Below are 27,038 nucleotides of genomic sequence, written 5' to 3'. Positions count from 1 at the left end.
ACGAGGTCAAGTATCATTTTATGTTAAATGTGTCTGTATGGAGTTCCCTTCCTTTAAATTCCACTTCTTCCATTGTATAAAAAAAATAAAAATAAAATCCATACCTGATGTTTGCATAGTGCTATTGCAGGGAATAAATAGTATGTCGATTAATCACAGCAGCAATATTTTGGCTTCGACGGACAAGGGGTCTCATTTGATAGTTTTGCAGTGTATCTATTTATAAACAGAGAAAATTATTTCCGTGTCACGCGTGGAATGGCCGACTTTCCACATTCGACCCAGACAGCACTTTCTAGACCACAAAGAAGGTGGACGTTCTCGACATGTTTTCTGCAATTCGAACATTGCTCAGCAGTTTGTGTCGGACGCTGGACTGACGAGGTCCAGAGCGCCCCGGAAGAGCCGAGGACACCCAGACCCACCAACTGCCGCTGGAGGCCGGACATCGGTGCTGTGACCGTCACAGAACCAGGCCAACCGGACCCGTGGTAAATTAGTGTGATACTTTATTTACTAGGGATACAGATTACAGGCTGTGTACAAATGGATTGGAATCAAGACATGACTGTTTAAGAGACATTTAACTACCTTGCGTGTGCATCGCGGTTATATAGATGCAGTGAAACCACACGACGTCTACTTTTTATTCACCCTTGCAACCGAAAGTGTATATGTGCCCAAGCATGGGAGCCTCTAGTCCTTTTTTTTTTTTTTTTTTAAGTCCTTCTCATCCATTGTCCTGCCAAGTTGTCTGTGTTTCCAGTTCAGAGTGTCTCCTTGCTTTGTTTCAAGTCCTTCCTTCTACTGGAGCATGTCGACGAAAGCGTCAAATTCATCTATGTTTTTCTCGTACACCGCCAGTTTCTCCGGCAGAGAGTCCTGCGCACACAGAAAAGAAAAAATATATACATTATTTTGATCAGTTTCTGTTGTTTTTGTTTTAATTATGGTTTGATCGGGACCCCGGGAGAAAAAGGGGGGAAGAGACTAGCGCACAGTAGGAACATCCTTGACCGAAACTAACCCTACATGAGTACACACCCCAGAAATGTGTTAAATTCTTCATGCCGTACAAGCTCCATATGCAGTACCACATGTTGTAGTGGGGGGGGGGGGGGGGCTACAGCAGGCAATGACAGGAAACTGTCACAACCTCCCAAGTCTCTTACAGCCCTCATAAAAAAAATAATAATAATAATCCCCCCCAAAAAATAATTTAGGGATGAAATGGCCGTTAAATATGGCAATGGAACTGGACAATTCTTTAGCAAAGTGGATGAACACGAGCGATTCAGTCAATGAATCATCTTCCCCCATTACAATAAAGCGACGAAAAGTGTTTGTTAATAACTAAGGCAATATGTAATAAATGACGAAGGCCGAGCTCCGTGGGTGACCAACAACGTAGGTCGTGTTGGTGGCTTGGCTAGGCTGGCTGCTTTTGGTCGCTGTGTCGTCTGTGGACAGGGTCACTCAAAGTCTGTGGGCGGTACTTCTTCAGTGAATTTGCGTTTCCAAAATACGTCCCGCCTTCCTTCCGCTCAAGTTTTGACGGAAAAAAACGAATGCCAGAAAAAGGGAATGTTCCGGGTCGGGAAAACACCACTGTGTATGCTCAAAACAAGGAAATATAATACATTCCGGTATTGCTAATCAACAAATCAGGCGCTGTAAATATTAATATAATACTAGGTTTTGCCAGAACTCATGGCTTTCTGGTACGTGAACCGTCCCAAAAACTTGAGCGGAGGGAAGGTGTAACGTATTTTGGAAGTGCAAATTCACTGATCAAGCGCCGCCCACAGACACCGAGTGACCACAGCAACACAGTAACCCGATGCGACGTACGTCACCACGCACTTTGTTGGTCACGGAGCTCGGCGCAACTGTTATAAATACTTACTAAAGTTAGAGGTGACTGCATCAAGCAACGTTGGAATTTTCCAGACATAGACCTGAAGGTTTGTCTGTTTGAGTTGTTTATCTTTTGGCGCTTATTCAGCCAAAATCTCAACCCCGTTTATTTTAACATGGGTTGTGTAAAACGTTATGAAAACTGCCTTTAACGTTCCTATGCTCAAACAGTTAAGCTAGAATGTCACCTGACAATTAAGTGAAGTTGTGAACTGCTTATGAGGGAAGTAGAATTCCACACATCGTCTCAAAGTCCACAACCACATAGGACCAAAAAACATGGCCAGCGTACATTCCTGTGACGGTGTCTACACTGGACTCCCACCAGGGGGCAGTACAGGACAAGCGTTGATTTGTAGACTGACGTCCAGAATATCAAACATGTCTGTTTGACTGTTAAAAACTGTGTCGTCGTCAGAGGAGAAAGAATTAACCCTTTATATATTTATTAATTTTTTTTATGAGGGATATAAGATTGAAGAGGCGCTGACAGTTTCCTGTTTCCTGCTCGAGCGCTCCCTCAGGAACCTCTTAAGACACATCTCACCACAACGCGCTGGAAATGGCGCTTGATGGGATGCCGCGAGATCGGTCCCTTTTCCAGGGTGAAGTCGCACACGTACCAGGTCGTCGGCCATGGACTGGGAGCTGATGTGCAGGGACAGACTGGTGAGCTGAGGAGGATTCTGGAACTCTCTGTAGAACGTTCCCAGGTCCATCGGCAACAAGTCGTCTTTGGAGAACGCCGGTTTCTGCAGGTGTGACGCGCGGTGAAAAGACGGCGCGCGCACACACGCACACACACGACATCAGTGAGTCTTAAACTGACCTGACAGTACTGGTCTGTTACCGACGACATATCCTGTACTTGTCTTACATTACCAGTCAACACTTGCGTCCTAATTTAGTACGATTTGTCTAAAGCCTGTAGTGCTCGTTACGCATCACACTCCTACTTACGAAGTCGACCATGACAAAGTCGTCTTGGTGGCGTCCCATGTCCTCAGAGCTCTGGGAGTGCAGACTGCCCTGCTGGGGGGAGGCGCAGGGCGGGGAGTCCGGAGGCTGGATCTGGAGCAGAGAGACACCAGCTTTACTCCTTCGTCCAAAACCGAAACATGTCCCCACTGCCACTGGCGGGCTGCGGCACATTGACACCCTCAATAGCGACTGTAATGTGGGGGCCGTTTGTCCTGGCGGGGGCGCTGCAGCGACAACAGCCCAATATATCTATACTACACATCCAAGTCCATCACGCTGTTTTTAATTAACTGTAAAACCGATTAAGTGACCAAGCTGTTAAAAGTTGAATTTAGTAATTCAACTGCTCCCCGCCTCAGATCTGTTGTTAGATTTGACTCTGTGGTACCGCATTCATTCATATTATATTTAGTAATTCACCATGGGGTCGTTGTCCTCCGGGTCCAGGCTTCGTGGCGCGAACGCAGCAAACGGTAAGTCCAGAGCCATTGTTGTGACCTACAGTACACACATGACATCACCACACGTGTGTTAAACGACGCCGGCACATCAACACCTGCAGAACAAAGACGAAGCATCTATAACAATGTAATTGTTTTTAATTAAAAAGCAAAAGGGCTAGAGGAGCGCCTACCTGGGAATTGGGCTTATTGACGAAGGCTCCTACTTTCCTTGTGAAGGAAGTGAGGGATTTGAGCGGGTCGGACGGAGGAGACACGCTCCTGTCGTCGTGACTCCTCCGTGCCGAGCTCACAGAGAGACCGTCGCCATCACTGGAGGGAGAGCACACACAAGTGTTACATTTTACTGTCATTTAAGTTTTTAAATTACTATTGAACACACACCGATCAGCCACAACATTTAAGCAACTGACAGGTGAAGTGAATAACATTGATCATCTCGTTCCAATGGCACCTGTCAAGGGGTGGGATGTATTAGGCAGCAAGTGAACAGTCAGTTCTTGAAGTTGATGTGTTGGAAGCAGGGAGGATGGACAAGCGTAAGGATCTGAGACACTTTGACAAATAGTGATGGCTAGACGACTGGGTCAGAGCATCTCCAAAACGCCAGGTCTTGTGGGTTGTTCCTGGTATGCAGTGGTTAGTACCTACCAAAAGATGTCCAAGGAAGGACAACCGGTGAACCGGCGACAGGGTCATGGGCGCACATGGGCACATTGATGCATGTGGGGAGCCAAGTCTAGCCCCTCTGGTCCAATCATACAGACGAGCTACTGTAGCACAAACTGCTGAAAAAGTTGATGCTGCTATGATAGAAAGGTGTCAGAACACACAGTGCATCACAGCTTGCTGCGTATGGGGCTGTGTAGCTCCAGATTGGTCAGAGTGCCCATGCTGACCCCTGGCCACCACCGAAAGCTCCTACAACGGGCACGTGAGCATCAGAACTGGACCATGGAGCAATGGAAGAAGGTGGCCTGGCCTGATGAATCACGTTTTCTTCTGCATCATGTGGACGACCGGGGTTAGGGTCCGATCTGATGGAGCATCTGTGGGATGTGCTGGAACAACAAGCCTGATCCATGGGGGCCCCACCTCACAACTTACAGGACTTAAAGGATCTGCTGCTGACGTCTTGGTGCTATTCAGAAGGAACCTCATTCGGCAATATTGTTGAATTTTACCAATTTTATTCTTAAAAATCTTAAGATTATGATTTAAAATCATCAATCAAAATGAAAGCTGTCAACTCCTAATGCCTTGGGAGAACTCATTCTAGCACTTTCAGATCTGGTCTGGTTGAAGGTAAGAATTGGGATACGGCTTACCTGAAATACTTTAAATGCCCAGAAGGAACGAACAAAAAAAAAAAACAAAAAAAAAACAAAAAAAAAAAAAAAAAAAAAAAAAACACTGCTCGCCAGAGACATTTGATATTTAAAAACTTCCACAAAATGCCACACTATTAAAAAAAACTGGACTGACATGCCAGCGGACAATTTAGTATTAGAATCAGAGGTAGAAAGGTAAGAAATATATATATATAATTTTTTTTTTTTTTAAACATATAGACAACAGTGGTTTTTTTTGTTGTTTTTTTTTTACAAGTGCCGCTGATGAACAGTTTCACCTGTTGCACGGTGTAGTGAGAGTTTGTTCTGCCGTCGCTGGGTTTTCCACAGCGTGCGAGTGCTGGACAGGAGCCAGCGCTACGCCACCCTCCTTCGCAGTGAGCAGAACCTGGAACAACGCACACATCGTGGTTAGTTCTGATAAGTGGCTGTCCAGCGCCAAGCAGAGCTTTCTAGGCATCACATCATCGATCAGATCCAAACAGAATTTTCTTTTCTCAGTAGTTTCATTAGTGGAGTAGGTTACAAAGCAGAGGGCACTATATGCCTTCGTTGAATCACAATCGATGTTCTGTGTTTTGGTTTTCGATGTCATGAGGCAGACTGCTGTGTTCTCCTTCAGCGTGAGAGGTCAAAGGGTGCAGCAGTTACATATGGCAAAACAACAGTGCCAACTAACCTTGAGAAGAGCTTTAGACCATTTTACAATTTAAACATGAGAACAACGGAATCAATCCAATAGGAATTAAAAAGGAGGTGTTACCTGGTGGGGGTTGGCTGCAGGTGGACAAAGCTCAGCAGCTCCTGCCAGACATGGAGGCTGGTAGGACATTCTGGAGGTGGAGAGCTGAGGGACAAAGACATGTCAAGATGCAGGTTGGTTTTTCATCTAATTCTGAGGTTTATTCTCATGACTTTATTGTCATTGTTATTACCGTCGCCTATTTTGCATCCACTAACCTGGGAAGGAGGGGAGGTGGAGAACGAGGTGGTGCAGATCTCTTGGGAGTCCTCGACTCCTGCCGGTGCCCCTCCGTCCTCCACACCCGGGGCTCTGTGCACACGCAAAAGAAAATGCTTTAAATGGTACGAGTGATTCTCCACCAGATTACAAAAGGAATTTGGGGAAATACGTTTAGTGTGGGATGCACTAAATTAAATGTAACTTTAGATGAATAAATTAAACAATTTTTGTGTTTAGAAAACAAGGAGGCTAATGTGAAGCTAATATAAACTAGACACTTTATACTATCTAAAGCTGATAATTTTAGAGGAGGCAACGATGTGGAAAAATAAATAAAAATGAAAATGAAATTTAAAAAAGTCAAAAAGGTATAAGACGGTATAAATCTGGATTTCTGGTTGTCTGTACTGATTATTCAACCTGGAGAGAGTCCTACCACCTAGCTGCTGGAAATCCTTGAATGGTTAATAAGATAGCGTCCGTGTCGCAAATAAACAGCTGAAGCCCCGCCCCCAACTTAGCCCCGCCCACATCCATCAACAGGGACCAACGGATCAAATGTTTCTGTTTACCTTCATCGCTGCATTATCAATTCAATTATCAATTCTTTATTTCTCCCCCCCTTCAGTATTTTCGGTTCATCCACCACAGAAATTCTGCATTTCTTTCAGTTGAACCACCTCAAGTGGCGGTTTAAGGTCCATCGCTAATCAGAGTTTAAATCCAAGTTTAATGTTCATCTTGGTTTAAAGTAAAAACATTCAAATCAAGATTAGAGTTAAAGTCGAAACTAGCTTGAGCGCTTGGTGCAACAGGATCAATAGATGAACTTTGATTTAAACCAGGCTAAAAGTTAAACCTTGTTGGTGCGGCTCACCCTTGGACTTTAAATGGATGTTATCAAAGCACTTTCTAGAAGAAATACAATGACCCCCGTTAATCATTTTAACTTTAGAGACCAAATCTGAGTGGCATCTTACAAGCTCCCCAAAATGATCAACACTTTAATGTATCTTGATTGAGGATCTCTGGGAATAAATATTTAGACCTAAGTGATCAATAGTAGAGAACAAGTCAAAGCATCAAATGCAGCTATTTGGTGTAATCAGTTTGGAAATCGTTTGGGGGAAAAAAATATATATATATATATATATAAAGTAAAATGCAGCAGAAGCGTTGTAAACATGGCCATTCTGAAATATTTACAATAACAATAGGCTTTTTTTCATTAAATATTTCAAAATAAAATTCAAATTTTAATATAGCCATGTCATCTGGGGTGGATTGTCATGGGTTTAGTTTGAGCAGCGTAGCGACCTGTAGTTGCAGGGCTGGCCCATGGCGCCAGGCAGCTGGTTCCCGTACGGCTGGTCCACAAAGTGATCCACGATGATCCCCATGATGGGAGCCGAGCGCTCAAACTGTCTGGAGGAGGGAAGGGGCGTAGCAGGAAGCAAAGGAAGAGTGTAGAAGGGAAAGAGGAGGAAGACCGTGGTTCTAACCCTTTTAGAAAGTAACTCTGCTTTACTCCCTAATTATGTTATTGTCGTTTCAGCAAAAAAAGGTAAAAGGGCCTCGAGGCTTCCAGTTGGGGTGGCTACAGACACTGTCGCAGGCTTCACTCACAGCTTTTGGAACGTTTAATTGCGCTGCGCACTAATTGGTTTAACCTTTAGATCAATGTAGATTGCAAAGTTTTAGTTTTTTTTATATATAAAAGGAAAGATACATGCTGTTTATATTTATCCTCAACTCTGTAAACACTCCCAATATTTGTGTTATTTGGACATTTTTATTTACATGACGAAAGCCCGGTAAGTGTCCTTGCTTCTGTGAAATATCACAACATCACCACTGGAGGGCGCCCCACTCTAACTAAATTGCAACGTTGTACAGCTGTAGGAACAAAACATTAAAAAAAACAAAAAGCAAACATTTCTTTGGTAAATAAAATATTTCTACACTAAGAATAATTTAATCTATTTGATAGTGTAATTTGATTATTAAATAATATCGTATCTTAATTTATTGGAGAGGGGAAAAAAAAAAAAAGAAAAAGGGTTCATGTAGCTGGTTTTATCTATGTGGTGTCCACCATCCACCAATAAATAAATACTAGTGAACATGCACATGTTGAAGTCGTTCCTCACCTTTTAGACATGAAAGCCAGGTTGGTGCGGTAGGCGCAGGACAGAGTGATGGTTCCCACCGGAGTGCCGACAACACCAACACGCACCGTCTGAAAACCTACACACAGCGTATTTACACTCATTGAGAGAAAGCGGGACATCCAGGAGAACGCTTTTTGATTCTGGTTCCCGATATTGCTTTTTGGTGTTTTATCGGTAAAGATATGTATACCACAAAAAGAAGCACCCAAGTGTAGACATGGAACATCATCTTTCCATTCTCAAATGTTTTAAATTTCATAACCTCAATGTGGCAAGATTTGCTGAAAAAAAAAAAAAAAAAAGAGGATTTAAAAGTCTACATGAACTGTAGTCATTGGCTACATGGACTCCTATAATCCATCTATTGACAAATGGATTTTGTATAGCAGAGGCCATATGCTAATTGAATTAAAATGACATTGTGAGGGAAGCGCCACAGATAAAGTCAAATAAAAACAAAAAGTATTTTCAGAAAGTTCGATTTAGAAGGCATCACCTTCTCCCAACCCGCTCAGCTGGACCTCCCCAAAGTAGATCCTACACAGGAGAGCAAGAGCAGCATTAGACAGGAAAAGATGGAATTTACATTTCAACCCTAATAATAACAATAATAATAATAATAATAATAATAATAATAATAATAATAATAAAACAGCGTAATAAAGGCAATCAAAAATTTAACCACGAGCCAAAATAGTAATTTTGATTTTGACTATTGTTGAATTTGAATTATTATGAGAATTTAATTGAAATGGTGCCAAAAACCGATAAAGTAGTGAAAGCCAGAGAGAACCCTAGTGGTTGTTAATCCTGAAGCATCTTAAGGGATGTTCTTAAGGTACTGAAATGAAATTGTCTGGCACTGGCCATGTTTTTCCCCCCATCTGGAAAAGTGTCTTTGTGGACGGATTAAGTGTTTGTCCGAAAACACCTGCCAGCTGTACGGAACTTGAACTACAGTATGACGTGGAATCAAATCAATTTTCTATCCTGGGATTATCTTTGAAATAAAACATGAAAATAAGTAACAATTCATTATCATCCAACCATTCTGATTGTATTTTGAAATAAATATGCAGGAATAATGGTGGTTAGCTCAGAGAGAGGGGATATGTGGTGATGGGAACCTAAACTTTTCAAATGCAATCTTCCAACTTGCACAATGCACCCGTTACTCTTCTGTTCATAGCATCGGAACAGAAAGACTGCAATCAAGCACCGCCTACCTGTATAAGATGACATAGTCATGGCCCTGCTTCCTGGACAGCTTGTAGGCCGGCGTTACTCTGGTGATCGCCAGGAGCGACTTGAGCAGGAGGGAGAGACGGTTGTACACGGTGTAGGACACTTTGATGTCCTTATCACACCTAGAAGAGTAGAACACAAAACATTAACCCCATAAGAACCTGTAATTATAATACATAAATAAATAAATAATAATAATAACAACATAGAAGCGGGCAGCAATGCACGGGGTCCAGTTTAGTTGCGTTAGTCACGAATTACAGTTTTCCGAGTTACCACGAAATACGGCATTCCCTTCCTATCGGGCCGAATTACACTTTTCCCGAGTTCCCATGGAACGCAGCATCAGTTGAAACTAATTTTCAGAGTTTGCTTGGAACGCAGCACCAGTTCCTACTGTCTCTCGTCTCGATCTGGCACAGATCCTACGCGAAGCAACCAATACGCCAATGGCGTCTGGACCGCACCGTGCACCTCGTCCCCCGCAGAGCCACACCCTGCACATACAGTACATAACCGAGAGTAACAGCCCCGACAGTAAATCTAGACCTCTAAGTATCATAGAGGCTCTGATGAACCGCAAATCCCGTTATGTTGGCATTTGAATTATTATGATTTCGTTCCCTACGTGGTCCGCGCGTCAAACACGAGACTAGGAAGCAGAAGACCCGAACAGAGAGCTGACGATACTCACTTCTCATTCATCTCAAGGCACCACGTCTCCAACTCCATCGAGTCTCCCTGAGAGAAACAGCATCGACATTTTTTTTTAACCCTTTGAGTAACAAGGCAGATTTATGATTTCAAATAAAATAATGTAGTCAAGTTGTCTAATCCAGCCCAGTTGTTCCAGCCCAGAAAGGTAAAAACAAAACAAAACTATAATCTAATGTAAATACAGTTTGTTTTCACTATTGCATAATATAAATGTCCAGATTTCTACATATTTCCAGAAGAAAATCTTAAAAAGGTGTAATATAAAACCCTTAATATGCAAAATAAAAACAAAACAAACAAATTACATTTCAAAATCGAATATTTGGCCAAGCACATTTACAAATACTCATAGGAATTCGTGGTGGTAGAGATTGGTGCGATGCTGTACGGACAATTGGCATAAAACATTAAAAAAAAAAAAAAGCTTAACCATTTGGAAAAAAGAATATAAAATAGGCAAATATATCAAGAAAATGGCCAATAATAATAATAAAATAAATATACAAAAAAATGATTCTATTATGTGGGAGTAAGTGGCAGTACTGCCACTTACTCCCACATAATAGAATCATTTGTGACACACACACACACACACACACACACACACACACACACACACACACACACACACACACACACACACACACACACACACACACACACACACACACACACACACACACACACACACACACACACACGATAAGAATGAGTCAGTTTAAATGAACCGATAGAGAAACAGAAATGTAACCTCGGACGTCTTGAGGGAGATTTCCACGCACATGGAGCGTCCGATGCCCGGCAGCTGTCCGGCCAGAGCCTTCTTCGTTTCATGAGTGACATCTACGATGTCCTTTATGGCCAAATTAAACTGAGAGGAAAGGCCAAGTGGTCAGGGAGACAGAGCAGAAGCAACAGAAGAAGTAGCTACAGGCACACAAGAACAATTTTATTGTTTTATTGTTTTTCGTAAAGGTACAATAGTACGGACCCTAATCTAATTAATCTGCCTATTGGTGCGAGAATGTGTCATCAGAACTGGTAAGTTGACGCTAGAGTGAAAAAAGTATTTTTAATTATGATCATTCGTAAGAAAAGCACGATACAGAACTTTGATATGAACACCGTCACAGAATTGAAATAGATCTTGGAAAAATCCTTTTTCTTATCAATACTGTTATTGTGTCCAAATGGTTCACGACTCGTGGGTGTTGTGATAAATATGTGATAATGAAAAATAAATAATTTATGGGTCAACCAAAAATAAGTTGCTGTTTGCCAACGCAAACTATTCTATTGTGATGACACAGACGTAGAAACTGTTCGATCAGGGTCTTTGTTTTATGTTTTTAACTCAAACCTTTTGAGAATTCGGGAACTACACTTTGTAACAAGATGGTCTATAATGAGCTAGCTTGTATATGTAAAAAAAAAAAAAACAGGGTTCATTCTGACATTGCAAAATTAAATTCACACACTGCCAAGCACTTTAAGCGCCATGTTTTCACTTTCAAGGACTCACACAAAATATATATAATACATTTTCAATGTGATCTTTATTGATTAAAATATAATACAATCTTAGTCTCAGTATTATTTATATTAGTATAATATCCATCATTATCTGTGAGATAGCCACGCCCATTCATTTGCATATAAGGAATTGAAATGTGGTGTTGTGAAATAAAAGTGCTCTGAAATAAATAAATAAATGTGGCATGAAATAAAAGTCCTCTTAAATAAATAATTGGTGAATTATGACATAAAGGTCCCCCGAAATTAATGAAAATTGTCTTCTGAAAAACATCCTTTTTAAAATAAAAAAAACAATTGATTTATTGAACTATATTTACAAATTTATATATTTATTGCCTCATTTATTTGTTTCAGAATTTATTACATAGGCATATTTATTTGTGTATTTATTTATTCAATATAGACTCAAATGGTGTTCGATACACTAGTACATCATAAATTTCAAATTAAGTAATTTCAGAGGAAAAGGCAAAGTGGACAGGAAACAGGATCCTACAGCAGGAAGTGAAGGAAGGCTAGAAGATCGTCCTACCCAGTCGGAGCCGGTGGGCGAAGACGAAGAGCGAATGCAGATCTTCTCTCCAAGACGAGCCTGGATGATCACTTGGACCGTCTGAAGTTTTAAAAATAAGCGGAGAGGGAGAAGAAACCTTAGCACTCATAATAGATTGCAACAGAAAACAGGAAGCATAGTTAAGAAATAAATAACCTTGTTGCATTTTTGTAAATATATATATATTATTTACAATGTGAAATATATTATATATTATTTAATGAGAAGCAATTTTTTTTAATTTTATTAAAAAAATAAAAATGTATCATCATCTGTACTTTTTATTCCTGTTACTGTTGCTATTATTAGGACTGCTGCTAGCATTGTAACATCACAGGCAAAACAAACTATTTTGGGGTAAAGAGTAATTACAGATTAATCTATAAATAAATTTGATACAATGAATGAATTTAATATATTGCACATAATCATTAGTAGCTGCACAACAACTAGCAATTTATAAATATACGAAATATTAATAAATATTTTTGAATATTGCATAATAATATTGGGGAATTAATAATAATATTCCAAAAAAATGTAGCAGTAATGAGTTTGAACGATCTTAATATTTGACCATAAACAAAAATCTGCTTTTTCACACCCATAGGAACACAAAAACATTTTACCTTTAGGGCAAAGAACTTAATGAACTTGTCCAAGTCTTTTTTATCTTGGGGGCTCAGGTCACTGTCCATCATGGCAAAACTCTGGAATCACAACAGGAACCCCATTTAAGGAAGACAAGTGTTTTAGTGTTTTAGTTTTAGGAAGGGAAGTGAGCAGGTTCTCTTGTGAGACTAATATAACAACATGACCTTGATATGGGCTCTATAGCAGGGTCAACAGGTGGCTCCCAATGCTAAAATGTCGGTTGCGGTCCATTTTGAGTGGACAGAGGTTCTATGAATATGTATTTTGAAGTGTACGGTTCTTCGTCGTGCTAGGCTTTCATTTTGAAACTGCGGCGAGTGGATATCATCGACATCAAACACAGTTGTTTTTAGCCAGGCCAAATTAAATCATGGTGAATCTTATCAGGGCCCTTGGGGTGTAGGAAATCAGTCCTATCTGCCCAAATATCCTCAGTGACGCTTGCATGCTGTACCATTGTATTACCACCTCCCCCTGCTGTTCAACTTTTCCCCACTGCTTCTGCACATTAGACGTGGTTTTGGACGTGCTTGAGTGTATGTGTGCGCATGTGTGTGTAACTGACGGCTCAGTGGCTGGCTCATCCTGTGTCCTGCCTCACCGTGTGTGTGTGTGTGCGTCATCACAAAGCCCGCAGGTACGGGGGGGGGGGGGGGGGCTGTGTGGGGAATTCCCCAGAATGTTTACATGCGGTTCCATGACAACTGGGTTTATGCTGACAGTAATAATAGTACCGTATGTGTGCGGTGCTGCTAGCGCTCTATAAAATAATAATAGTAACATTAATAATAATAATATTTTACATTACATTTAGCAGATAATAATAATAATAACAACTGCAGACAGCAATGCACGGGGTCCAGGTTAGTCGCAGCAATTGCACCAATTTGAAAAACAAAAAGTAACGGAACAAAACAATCACTAACGTACTACTACACAACGTAAACTGGAAACCCCCTGCAAACCACAAATAATATGTTGACTTACTCAAACCCTTGCAAACATACATTTCACAGCTTCACTGGGGTAGGGGGGGGGGGTTACATGAATTATGCGAGTTCCGTAGAACGAAGAATCAATTCCTACCGACACAAATTACAATTTATCGAGTTCCTGTGGAACACATCATCACTTCCTGCTGTCTCTCTTCTTGACCTGATACAAATTTGGAACGCTTTCTCGACTTTTGATTGGGTGGGCAAGATGCACGTACGCATGGTGATTAGGTGGGCAAGACGCACGTTTGCTCGGGCTGGGTCCATCTCCTGCCCATAGCCACCCACAGCCATGGGGTGTATTGGTTGCGCCGCACCACTTTGCTCGGCGCTCTGGGCCGAGCAACCAATACACACCAGTGGAGTTCAGAGCGCGTTGCGTCCAATGTGAAAGCCTCTTCAGAGTCATACCCTGCGCATACATAGACGATGATGTCACAAAGCACTCTGCCGCTCAAACTCCTCCTACAGATATAGTCCGTTGCGAATCAAACTTTGACCACAGCATGTCTGGACTACCCCGAATACAATATATCATTTGTATAATTATATTATGATTATATTATATTAGTATAATTCGTTTTGTGTCCGTGGGTTTTCGTGGTTTCTGAGCGCCGGGCCCTTTCAGCCGGACAATAGCTAGGAGAATAACAATAATAATAATAATAATAATAATAATACATACAACACTTTATTCATTAGCATTATTACTATACGAGGGCACATGCGATCTTCTACAAACGACCATGATGGTTTCCTCTTGTCACACACGATCAGTCACAACAACGATTCCATCTTCATCCAAATGATCTGTTAACTCTTACAAGTACTTTTTTAAGCACTACTTCACGCAAAACAAATGATACACTTTCAATGTGACCTTCAATTAAAACACAATCTTACTCTCACTGGCTATTCTCTCTCTATTTAATGTACATCTCCCTGGCATCACCTGTGTCGTTAAAGCGACAAAACCAGGGGGGGGGGGGGACACAGGGTTTCCATGACCGCATTTCCCCAAGGACTACTCCAGCACCTCAGCACAAAAGGGTCTATTTTCAAGGTATCCCAGAACTAAAACTCCTGAGGACGAAATTCAAGCACTTCAAGCACCCCAAGGACCGTTAACGACACGTCTCCGTCCAGACCGCCCTCGGCTGTCACGACCGCAAGATTTCATTCATTCGTTGATCGCCATACGATTGACTAAATGAGATGAATGCCGCGGGAGCGTAAAACAAAACAACGATTAATCGTAACTCCGATCGGAGTGGCGCGCACGCAGCTCGCCGTCTCGGAAAGACCCAAAGCAGCGTGTTTACAAACGTTTCAGCGAGCAACATCTTGAATGGGTGTCGTAGGCGCGATGAGTCAAATAAAATATGTCCCGCCTGCGGATTAAATGCATCGGCACTGGGTGCATTTACAATCTCCCGTCGTTAGCTGATAAAATATTTTAATTGGGCAAACGCCGCCACCGTCGGTGAGCCCGCACGCACTTACCTACTGTCACGAAACGTCGACTTTTTACGAGAACATTTCTGCCCCCCGGGGTGAATTCTTCCTCCTTGTGTTCCGAAGTGAACGTGGGAATGGGTGACGCGGCCCGTTTCCTACACTCACCAGCCAGGCGGGCGTCCAAACAACTAGGTCGAGACGGCGCTGCTAGCCGGCCATCTTTGTTTTTCTTCGCGACGACGTGTTTGTATAACAGCACGTTGCCGTCGCCGCTTTCGCCGCTCCATGTGGCCAAACGGACAAATCAGAGACGCCAAATATCGCCCCTTCATCGATTAAAATGTCGCATCGAAAGACAAGGCCGTTTTTTTTCCCCCCCTAGGTTAACGCATAGTTTCTAGCGGGGCGGGGTTGCAATAGAACGGAATATTCGAGGGGAAACTGCTGATATCGACCTCACGCTGGGTGGTGACGCGTCTCTTTCTTGCGCCGTGACCGCCTCGTACCGGATGTCGTCCGCTGGAAATAAACGTAAACAAACGCTATCGTCTGGCAGAAGACAACCTAAGGTCGGCGCTCGCGTTTCCTTAAAACATGAGGCATTTTGCAATGCGTTGATAAAAACACAGGATAAAAGTTATATCATCGCTCACGGTAGTCGACGCTTTATTGCTGTGGTGTAACTAGAGTTTTGCTAACGCTTATTGGGCGCTGCTTCCCGAGGCTCACAGCACGTCACTTCACGACCACTGCTATTACGGTTTTTAAGATCATTTTAGTGATTGCCGTTGTATCTTCATTTTATCTTTTACTTTTTTTTTTTCCTCCCGACTGTGCCAGCTGTTATTATAAGTCTATTAAATACAGTCGATCTGATCATTTGTGACCAGCTGTAAAGAAAAAAAAAAAAAAAAGACCCTGCCCCACAGACCGGAAGTTGTGAATTCGTTTGGCTGTGCACCACGGACTGTCTTGCGTCCTTGAAGGTAAGAACTGATGATACATTCCAAACTTAATATCCTTGGTTTCGTTGCAAAATAGTACATTTGGACACAACATGGTTACGCCGTTGTGTTTGGTTTGTCTGCGTATTAAAGGGACACTCCAGTCTGCGCCGCCCGCGTCGCCAGTTCAGTCAGCTGAGCTTCGTTGACGATAACGTCCGGGCTCGATTGATTGCAGCTACTACCTGCCAGCCCCCAACTCACTTGGCACAGCTTTGACACAGCCCACAGAAATAGAATCGAAATATCTTTTCCGCGGCCATTGATTCGTCCATGCAATGCGAATGAACTTATATTTAGCGTTCCACAGCGCCTGGGGTCCTAAGAATCAAGAAAGAGTCGTGATCGCATTTCGAATCAAGAAAATCGTGACGCTCACTTTATTCCAAATGGTCGGAGGGAGTTGTACTCTTTCAGTGGACTGTCCGCGGACCAATGGTTACTACCACTAGGGGTGAAGTGAATAACATTGATCATCTCGTTCCAATGGCACCTGTCGAGGGGTGGGATGTATTAGGCAGCAAGTGAACAGTCAGTTCTTGAAGTTGATGTGTTGGAAGGAAAAATGGGCAAGCGTCAGGATCTGAGCCACTTTGACAAGGGCCAAATTCTGATGGCTAGACGACTGGGTCAGAGCATCTCCATAACAGCAGGTCTTGTGGAGTGTTCCCAGTATGCAGTGGGTAGTGCCTACAAAAAGTGGTCCGAGGAAGGACAACTGGTGAACGGGCGACAGGGTCATGGGCGTCCATGGGCTCATTGATGCACGTGGGGCGCCAAGGCTAGCCCGTCTGGTCTGATCCTACAGAAGAGCTACTGCAGCACAAACTGCTGAAAAAGTTGATGCTGCTATGATAGAAAGGTGTCAGAACACACAGTGCATCACAGCTTGCTGCGTATGGGGCTGTGTAGCTGCAGACCAGTCAGAGTGTCCATGCTGACCCCTGTCCACCGCTGAAAGCACCTACAATGGGCATGTGAGCATCAGAACTGGACCGTGGAGCAATGGAAGAAGGTGGCTTGGTCTGATGAATCACATTTTCTCTTCCATCATGTGGGTGGCTGGGTGCGTGTGCGTCGTTTACCTGGGGAAGAGACGGCACCAGGATGCACTATGGGAAGAAGGCAAGCCGGCGGGAGCAGTGTGATGCATTGGGCAATGTTCTGTGAGGAAATCTTGGGTCCTGGCATACTTTGCATGTACCACCTACCTCAACATTGTTGCAGACCAAGTACACCCCTTTATGGCCATGGTATTCCCTGATGGCAGTGGCCTCTTTCAGCAGGATTATGCCACACTGCAAAAAATGTTCAGGAATGGTTTGAGGAACATGACAAAGAGTTCTAAGTGTTGACTTTGCCTCCAAACCCCCCAGCTCTCAAACCGATGGAGCGTCTGTGGGATGTTGTGGCACAACAAGCTCGATCCATGGCAGCCGCACCTCACAACTTACACGACTTAAAGGATCCGCTGCTAATGTCCTGGTGCCAGATACCACAGGACACCTTCAGAGGTCTTGTGGAGTCCATGCTTTGACGGGTTCGAGCTGTTTGGCTGCACGAGGGGGAGATACACAATATTAGGCAGGTGGTTTTAATGTTGTGGCTGATTGGTGTATATTAATGTAAAAAATATATAAATATATAGTCTGTATTTAATTCTGTGCTGTGCAAAAATGTCTTCCTGCAATCTGGGACCAATATTTATTAGCACAAATATAAATGCCAATATTTACATCTAAAAAATACATCTTTCTGGAGATAGATAGTTTAACAATACCTGATATTTGTAATGTCGATTTTGAATATGTTTAATATATTTGATGTACAAAGTGACCCATCTGTACACAATTTTTTATATATCTTTTTATTCTTTATTTAATTCTGAGTTGGGGTGCTGGACCTAGGCTCTGCAGTGAGCAGCCTCTTGTCCTTGTGGTCCAGACCAGTTGCTCAGTGGTGTGTCACGTGGTATGCCTGTGGTCCTTGTGGTCTGGACCAGTTGCTTAGTGGTCCATCGCTTGGTCCTAATCCACCGCACGCCTCCTCTGTCTTACCCCCGCCCCCTCTCTAATTTGGCCGCATGGTCCACTTTTGTTAGCTATTAATGCATTGTTTTTGTTGACGGAGACAAATAAACACCAAAAATCAAAATATTTTACGTCTTCTTTAATGACCCTGAGCCAATCTGGCAACTAAACACATCTGGTACCTAGGACCACTGAGCAATTGGTCCAGGCCACAAGGACGGACCACAAAACCCACTCCACGGACCACTCACTAACCGGTCGGGACCACTAGCTTCAGCACCTCTAGTGGTAGTAACCAGTGGCCCGTTTTAGCGACCATGGTCAGTGGACAGAGCACTGAATTGAGTGCAACTCCCTCTCACAATTTGGAATAAAATGAGTATCACGATTTTCTTGATTATGCCCACAGACCCTGTAGTTGAAGCTTAGCCCCCTAAATACATGGCCCTGGCCACTACCAATACAATATTGGCAGATCTGGGTCACAAACTAAAAGCAATTGCGGATGTAAAAAGTAATTTGATTAGTCATGAATATTTTTGATGTAACCCTTTAATTAATACTTACCTATTAACTCTTTAACTACTGTAAATTTATCTGTTATGGATTAATTACCAAGCTTTTTGTTCATTGTTTTTATTTTCTGTATACAATAAATCATCAGCTTTTTTCCCAATTTTGAGATAAAATCTGCTCATTTGTAGGATGGACAATTTGAAGACATCTTAATTTGATGAATACGTGCTTGCTAATTATGGGGTGGTTTTTGTGGACAGAGATTAGTTAGTTAGTTAGTTAGACACCTTAGTCATTCAAGAGGGGAAATTGCAGTGTCCCATTAGGCCCAATCTTAGGGTGATTTCACACCTTCTCTGTTTGGTCAGTTTAAATCAAACAATGGTGCGTTTACCCTCTTGATGCAGTTATTTTGGAGAGGTGAGAACACACATTCCAATTCTGGTGTGGACCACACAATGGAACCATGGTGCTCCTGAGAAGACGGGACTCGGTCGGGTTCCAAGTGAACCAGGGTCTGGTTCTGATTCATGTTTTTTATTTTCTTTTTCTGGATAACGCGTTGAAATGATCCCTCCTCACCACCCCAGTTACAAGGCTTATTGTTAAAACGAAGGCTACTGGAGACTGCAGAGTTTTTTTTATGAATGAAAAGCCAAGCGCATCTACAGACACACATCGGACTGACCGGCGGTCACGAGTAAAGAGCCCAGACATTGGACAATGGATGTGTGAACGCACAGCGATATCAATGCTAAACACTGTGAAAAGGACTGTCAGTGTGCCTGATCAGTGTTACCGTACTGAGTTGAACAGCTGTCCATTTTCATTTCCAGTTTTGGAGTACTGCTTGTGTTACTGCTTTTTAGTGTTTGTGCTTCACACTATTACAATGGAAGATGACAGAGTGCATGCGGCAAAGCGCAAGCGGTGACGTCACCGCTGTTCGGATCAATTTAACCTCGGGAAACCTCTGTCCAATAGATGTTGGACAGAGGTGAATAGAGGGTGGTGCGTTCAGCTGAACGTACCACTGGAACTACCCCCCCCACCCCTTGCAGGACTTATACACCAGGAGGTGTAGCAGAAGAGCCCGCAGGATCATGAAGGATCCTCACCACCCCAACAACGGACTGTTCCAGCTGCTGCGGTCAGGCAAGCGCCTCCGCAGCCACACAGCGAGAACAGAGAGACTGAGACGGAGTTTTTTCCCGCAAACCATAAGAACTGTCAATGCTGACCTCACCAGGGGTCCTCACTGAGCCACACACATAGGCTCCACTACCGCACTGTACTGTATGTAGCATACTGTACCACATACTGTGTCACTGTTCAGGGTTGTTCGTGATGCCGTATTGCTGCACCGTACTGTTGTATACTGTGCTGTATTATCCCAAACACTACCTCACTTTATTCACATGCCACTTTAATGCACATATCTGTATATACATAATTGCCTATTCCATATACATAAGCATATTCCCTCCATCTATTTCATTTTATTTCATTTTATTTTTATTGTATTTTATTTTATTCTATATATTTTTATTTTATTCTATAAGTATTCGACTTACTGTATTATGTTTAGGAGTCAGTTAGTTGGGCTATTAGAAAATTTTCCTTGGACATATTGTGTGTTATCACCGGGTGAGTTGCATTACATTTCACTGCATATATGTATGAAAGTATGTATATGTAAGTGACGAATAAAAATCTTGAATCTTGAATCTTGAATCTTGTACGACCACATGTCATTTGTTTACAAATTTTGGTTGCAACTTGCTCATCAATCGGACCAAATCTAGCAAATTATAGAGTAGGTTTGAATGTGAACAAATCAGACTTTTAATCTGTGCTATCTGAAACGGCCTTTCATGTCATGGTTTAAAATTGCCCTAGTCATAGTAAAAAATAAATAAATAAAAATTAAAAAAAGTTGCCGTCTCCAGGTCAATTTGAGGATTATCTGGACTAAGACCAGCACCAAGACCAGACAGTAGGAGGTGACTAGTCCTTCATGATCTTAGTCTGTGACGTCCTAGTCTTCAAAGTTCCAAGTGTTTTCTTTGTCTAGTGAACAGAACAACACAAGGTCATTCGGTACAATGAAATTCTTGGGGCACGACGGGTGTGAGAGAAAAATGCTTTCGATCATTTATTTTGAATGAGGACAAAACGTTGTCTCTGTTTTCCCAGGAACCCCCCCACCCCCCCCCCCAACTTTATGTAAAGAGAAATGTTCTTTCTCTCTACAATGTCAATTCTAACACGGAATAACCAGATCACATTTGGCCCTGTTTACCTTGTAAGGAGATGAAGAATAATCACAGGGGAGCCTGGAGGTGCATTGTAAGGGATTGTAATCCACGTCTGCCAGGTCATTTACAAGTTCCTGTGAATTCACTGTTTGATGTAACATCCAGGGAGACAGTTGAGGGACACAGACTTGTAAATGACTCCTGACCCAAGCCACACCCTCTGTTGTATAAAGCCCTCTTGATCAGAAATAAGATTAGACTGGTCTGAACACTGCTTTGGAGCAGTGCTGAACCTTTCTCTTTATTCTGCAGGATAAATCACCTTGAATATTCTCAGTTTTGTTTTCTTGTAGCGAGCAGATTAACCTCACTGATCATTGCGGAAGAATTTCTTCCACCCAGGCAACAACTGTGTAGTGGGCATAAAAATATAAAATAACAAGGCAAATATAAGGAGGAAGTAAAACTTTTTAAATAAAATAAGAGTTAAGTTTTTTTTAATAAAATTAAAAAAAAAAAAATTCTAAAAAGTCTAGATCTAATTCATAAATAAAGCAACGTCTCAAAGGCCATTTTAAAATTCTGCATTCATTTAAGTAGGATTACCTTAGTCCTGATTAAGATTAAACCCTGTCTGCGAAACGGCCCGTATACTGTATGTCAGACTAGAGGTTATCGATGCTCATTGTGGTAAATCGAGAGACTTTTCTGCAGTTGCTGTGTTGTTGCATATAGTTTGTGTGTGCTAAGCCGGCCGCCTGATCCAGTTTCTCTCTCACGCGTCCACAGCTGGACAGGCACCAGTCCCCCCTGACCCTGTCCTTCCCCCTCCAGAGCCATGGCTGTCCCCATAGCGATCCTGGACTGTGACCTACTGCTCCACGGGCGAGGCCACAAGACCATGGACCGCTTCGACCTGGACTCAGTCTCAGACAACTACCTCCTCACGACGTTCGGCTTCCCGAGGGAGTTCATCCTGTCCCTTGTGGAGCTGCTCAGAGATGTGAGTTGAGGGCGCCGGAACAGAGAGATTGGAATCCGGGTCTTAATCCCTTTTTAGAATGGCTTCTATTTCATTGTGAATATCAAATCTGATCCCCGATTAGTAAAAAATAGGTAAATATTCAAAATTATACTGTATAAAACCGAACATATTTTTATTATTATTAATAATAATAATAATAATAATAATAATAATCATCATCACCACCACCACCATCATCATCATCCATACATAGTGTGGCATTAAATTCTAGGACTGGCAGGAGAAGCAAATAAACACACCCAGTAGAAATGTTGGGTGGGAATTGGGTCAGTATTTCAACGGGGCGGTTGTAAGTTGTGTTCTTACGAGCTTCCAGTAGATGAAGATATTGTTTAAGGATCCCGAAAATCTCCCAGTCGTATTGGCAAAAGCCTCGTGTCTACATTGCGGTTATTTTCGATGCTCTAGGTTCTGTGCAGACGCACCCAGCGCTCCAGAGCCATCAGTCCCGAGGTGCAGATTTTGGCTGCTCTGGGTTTCTATACGACCGGCTCATTCCAGACCTCGATGGGCGACGCCATCGGCATCAGTCAGGCGTCCATGTCGCGATGTGTTACCAACGTGACCCGAGCGCTGGTGGAAAAGGCCCCCGAATTCATCTCATTCAACAGGTCGGAAATGGCTATACTCACTGCACTTATTTTTATATTTTTTTTATCTGACTTCTGTTTTTTATTAGTTTTTATTTTTTGACTATTTGTATATGACATTTCAAGTTATTACTTCACTGTTCATTCTATTTGATCATTATTCATATTTTTTTTGGACTGTTGTGCTTTTTTTCATGCTAATGTGCCAATTCTCACCATGATAAATTCTTCGTATATGTAAATTTACCTGCCGGAATAAACGGATTCTGATTCCAGCATCTGTCAAACTGCGGCAGTGAGTGGAAGGTCATTGGAGATTATTTAAATAAATGTTCCTTGTGGTTTATAAATGAGAATATTGAACCTTTTCCCCTCCCAGCGACCCGGCCAGCAGGGAGCAGTCCGTGCAGGAGTTTGAGCGCGTGGCAGGAATCCCACGAGTCCTCGGGGTGCTGGACTGCGTTCAGGTACCCCCATTTTTATTGTTCACTTTGAGCCTTGTTTTATTTTTTATAGTTTATTCATTAGGTTTATTGTATATTTCACATTTTTAATTGTTGGTTTATTGTATATTGAATCTTTTTTTAATCTTCTAGGCAATTTTTTAGGTTTGTGTTTTTTCTTTTATCGTTTTAGATTATTGTACATTGCCACTTTTTTTTCCACGTTTATCATTAAGTGTATTGTATTTCCAGTAAATCTTTAGGTTTATTAGTTGTTTGTTGTTTATTGCCTCTACAAAACAGTAAAAACCCAAGACAATAAACAAGAAAAAATGTGTATTTTTTATTGTCTTAGGTTTATTTTTAAGTTATTGTATATATTTTCTTATTGTTCAATTTTAGGTTTTCCGATATTTGCAATTTGTTTGTTTTTGTTTCATGTTCAGGTTTATTGTCAATTGTTAGGTTTATTGTGTGTGTGTGTGTGTGTGTGTGTGTGTGTGTGTGTGTGTGTGTGTGTGTGTGTGTGTGTGTGTGTGTGTGTGTGTGTGTGTGTGTGTGTGTGTGATTGTACATTTCCAATTTGTACCTTTTTATTGTTCAATTTGAGGTTTATTGCATATTCCCAGTCTTCTATCTTGTAGTTAATGTTTAGATTTATTGCATATTGCCATTTTATTCAAGTTTCAATTCTAAGTACTTTATCGGCCATTTTGATGTGATCTGACAAATAAACTATCTTTCAACAGTGTAGCTGTACTCGTGATATCGGTAAATCCTCCCGAGGGATTTCCAAAATGTCCCCCAATCTGTCCGCTACATCTTCTAGGTTTCCATCAAAGCCCCAAACAGCGAGGACGCATCCTACGTCAACAAGAAAGGTTTCCACTCTGTCGGCTGCCAGCTGGTCTGCGACGCCCGGGGTCTGCTGCTGAGCGCCGAGACCCAGTGGCCCGGAGCGCTGCAGGACACGGAGGTTCTGGAAAGATCCGCCGTCTACAAGCTGCTGCAGGACGCACAGCACGACAGCTGGCTCCTGGGTGAGTAATAGCTTTTAAGCTTTGTTTTCTGTTGTTGATTTTTATTAATTTATTATTAATTTTTTTTTTATTAATGGTTTATTGTTGTTGATTGTATATTTTTAGGAGTAATTTTCTTCTCATATTTCTTCTCATCTGTCTTTCTCATATTGTAATAAAATGTTTTTAGGTTTATTGCATATTGCCATTTTCTTTATTTATTCTTATGACTTTATTATTGTTGCTTATTTTAATGTGAGCCACTGTGACACTGCAATTTCCCTCTGGGGATGAATAAAGTATCTTAAAATGAAAAGGTCCGAGCGATCTACGTATTTGAACATCGATCAAATGCAATGTAAAACTTGACTGTAAAAACTCTTCCTTACCAAGGGTTGAATTTAATATTTTCTGGTAAATTGGAGGCATTTCTGAGAATCTAACGTTACAGGAAAAGAAAATATGCTGGATTATACTCAGATGTCAAACTCTTTTTTTTATAGGCGACCGGCGCTACCCCATCAAGAAGTGGCTGCTGACCCCTGTGTATTACCCAGAATCCCCTGCAGAGTTCCAGTACAACCTCGCTCATGCCGCCACGCACGAGATCGTGGACCGGACGTTCCGAGCCATCCAGACCAGATTCCGCTGTTTGGACAGCTCGAGGGGATACCTGCAGGTATTCTAGAAGGGAATGGAAACTAGCTCTTGTGTTGCAAAATCTAAATTGCAAGGTTGCACCAATTCATCGGTTCCAGCAGAAAAGCAGCTTTGTGTTAATTCGGAACGAGCTCAAGATTCACACTGAAAGTCAGAACTATAAGTAGTGATGAAAGGTTTGATTTTATTTTATTTTTTTAAGATTGGGTTCTTGACAACTCGCTCAGTAAAAAGAGTCTTTCGAATTGCCAACTCTTTGTTGGTTTGGTTTGAAAGTCCTGAACGATGAACAAGAGTCAGAAGCAGGGGTGGACTGGTAATCTGGCACACCAGGCATTTTCCTTGTGGGCTGGCGCACATTGGGGCCGATATTCTTTTTAATTAAAAAAAATAAAAGATTGTTCAACGGCCAAACCATAAAGCAGGGAGAGCAGCTCATTGGTTCATTTTCTCTACTGATACTGGGCTGGCCAATCGCATCTCATACTACACCCTCCCCGTCCCTCGCTGTGCTCTGTTTCACGTGTCAGACGCTGTGGCTCAGAGCTCCGCAGCGCGATCAGAGTGACTTTTTAACAGGACTTTGTCAGTCATCCAATCTGCCTTTTTGCTTTTTGGTGTCGCTTTTCCAGACAGCGTTTCTGCTTTCCACACCAGAACCGAGCAAGCATTCCTCCAGGTTGCGCACCTGGAGCACTGAGATGTAGGTCTCAGATCCAGACTGCACTCCACAACGTGCACGCCCCCGGCATGGGCTGCAAGTGGAAATTACTGAGAACGCCCAAAACGCACAAGGTGCTCCAAAATAATATTTTAATGCTTTTAGATCTCGGCTTTAACCTGCACGAGCCAGACAGTCTCTCCATTAAACCCGGTGTGTCCTACATCTCCAGGCGGACGCCTGGCCCAGGCCAATTTTTGGTCATTTTGGTCAGAAGATTCAGTTCATGGCTCAGAGGTGTGAATGGTTGGTATTCTCTCAAGAATCATTTCATTCTGTCCAAATTATTTATTTTGGTGGAATGTGAAGTGTAAATCTGTCACATTCAATACGAATAATCGCAAAGGCCGAGAACTTTTTTTGCCTTAGTCTTGAATTTAGTCCTCAGTGATTATTTTCAGTTGGTGAATTGAAGATTCTCAGTTGGAGTGTTGGACTGCTGACTCATTCAAAAGAATCGTTTGCATCTTGCATTGCCAACTATAAGTCGGTAATAATAATAATATAAGCACGGTCCTGTGTGTGAGGCGTTTCTAGTGGTTAACAGCATAGCGGTGTAGCACCATGGGATTTCTTTGTTTCAGACACTTGGCACTGTGATAGTTACCTCCTCTCCCCTCTTTTATGGCTTAGTACTCTCCAGAAAAGAGCTCATCCATCTTGCTGGCGTGCTGCGTCTTGCACAACGCCTCACTGCAGTCCGGCCTGGACGCCTGGACCCTGGAGAGGACAGACGATCCCGAACAGCCAGAGACGCCCGAGCAGCGGCCTGGAGAGGAAGACACCGAGGCAGAGAATCTACGCAAGGAACTCATACTCAAACATTTCAGTTGACCGGCTTATTTATGTGATAGTTCTCATATTACTGCGGACCTTTTGCACAGAACGGCTGGTAATGACTTTTTGCGACTTTTTCCTTTTTTTATACAGTACAAGCGAAAAGAAATGTGGCCCTGATTCACCTTACTTCAAATATCTGGTTTATTTTATGAAACTGAAAATGGAATAAATTATAGCTGCAAGTGACCAGTCTGTAATAGTGTTGCTGCTTTGTTTTTGTTTTTTTGGGATTTTTTTTTTTGCATTGGATGCTCCGGCACTGAAATATAAAAAAATATATTCTATAAATATATATATATATATATTAGGTACAATTGTACATCCATTGTGCACACAGGCTTTGTAAAATAAATAATCAACTATAGAAATATAATTACCTTAAATCAAAAATGGTTTAAGATTGATGCTCCTTAAAAAAAGTGTTTTATCAATATTTATTATCTGAATACTGATACTACAGGTAATGACTGGTAATAACGATGTCCGACACGTAAACAAACCTAACAAAACTACACGGTTCTGTGACGTCTTCAGAAAGGGGCGTGGCTTACTGCCACTTACCAGCCGAAGGCAAACAATCTGGAAGTGCGCTCTGGGACCACGTACATCAAATAAAACAAGTTACTGTAACTTCAGTTGTATGAGGAAGGCGTAGTTCCTTAGGGGCTCCTATTGGTATACATCCAACCCCATGTAGCGGAACTACTGAAATTCATCACATGCACTTGCTTTAGCCAATCAGGATGCCTTCTGTATATAAACACCGGAAGTGCCCCCCTTCGTTCTCTGAAACCACTATTACCCCACTGGGGTCCAGTGACATGAGGTCCGCCCCCACGTTCAGATGGTCTGGGATGTGGCTCGCTGACAGACAGCGAAGCCGTAAGCAGCAGCAATCTCCGCAGCCT

At 42.2% G+C, this 27,038-nt stretch overlaps 2 protein-coding genes across 3 annotated transcripts; one reads left to right on the top strand and one right to left on the bottom strand.

The window, feature by feature from the left end:
• Positions 1 to 365: 365 nt before the first annotated feature.
• On the bottom strand, positions 366 to 15,414 carry atg13 (ATG13 autophagy related 13 homolog). 2 transcript variants are annotated; one of them, XM_080024280.1, is made up of 17 exons: positions 15,050 to 15,414; positions 12,527 to 12,607; positions 11,877 to 11,957; positions 10,560 to 10,679; positions 9,786 to 9,832; positions 9,073 to 9,213; positions 8,343 to 8,383; positions 7,826 to 7,922; positions 6,993 to 7,100; positions 5,672 to 5,765; positions 5,475 to 5,558; positions 4,990 to 5,099; positions 3,533 to 3,671; positions 3,319 to 3,396; positions 2,878 to 2,988; positions 2,541 to 2,669; positions 366 to 882 (listed from the first exon to the last, which is right to left on the bottom strand). In XM_080024280.1, the coding sequence occupies exons 2-17, from the start codon at positions 12,596 to 12,598 to the stop codon at positions 805 to 807; spliced, it is 1,530 nt and encodes a 509-aa protein (XP_079880406.1). In that variant the 5' UTR covers positions 12,599 to 12,607; positions 15,050 to 15,414; the 3' UTR covers positions 366 to 804. The 2 variants fall into 2 exon arrangements, with proteins under 2 accessions (XP_079880406.1, XP_079880407.1); XM_080024281.1 differs by having other exon boundaries at positions 15,170 to 15,414.
• A 126-nt stretch (positions 15,415 to 15,540) lies between these two features.
• On the top strand, positions 15,541 to 26,316 carry harbi1 (harbinger transposase derived 1). Its single transcript, XM_080024284.1, has 8 exons — positions 15,541 to 15,573; positions 15,895 to 15,990; positions 21,647 to 21,815; positions 22,266 to 22,468; positions 22,827 to 22,914; positions 23,720 to 23,930; positions 24,413 to 24,588; positions 25,924 to 26,316. The coding sequence occupies exons 3-8, from the start codon at positions 21,651 to 21,653 to the stop codon at positions 26,122 to 26,124; spliced, it is 1,044 nt and encodes a 347-aa protein (XP_079880410.1). The 5' UTR covers positions 15,541 to 15,573; positions 15,895 to 15,990; positions 21,647 to 21,650; the 3' UTR covers positions 26,125 to 26,316.
• Positions 26,317 to 27,038: the final 722 nt, after the last annotated feature.

This window comes from Zeus faber, assembly GCF_960531495.2.
Source record: "Zeus faber genome assembly, chromosome: 2".
In the NCBI taxonomy this organism is placed as follows: domain Eukaryota; kingdom Metazoa; phylum Chordata; class Actinopteri; order Zeiformes; family Zeidae; genus Zeus; species Zeus faber.
The sequence above is the reverse complement of the archived record's forward strand: the minus strand, read 5'-3'. Positions and strand labels throughout refer to the sequence as shown.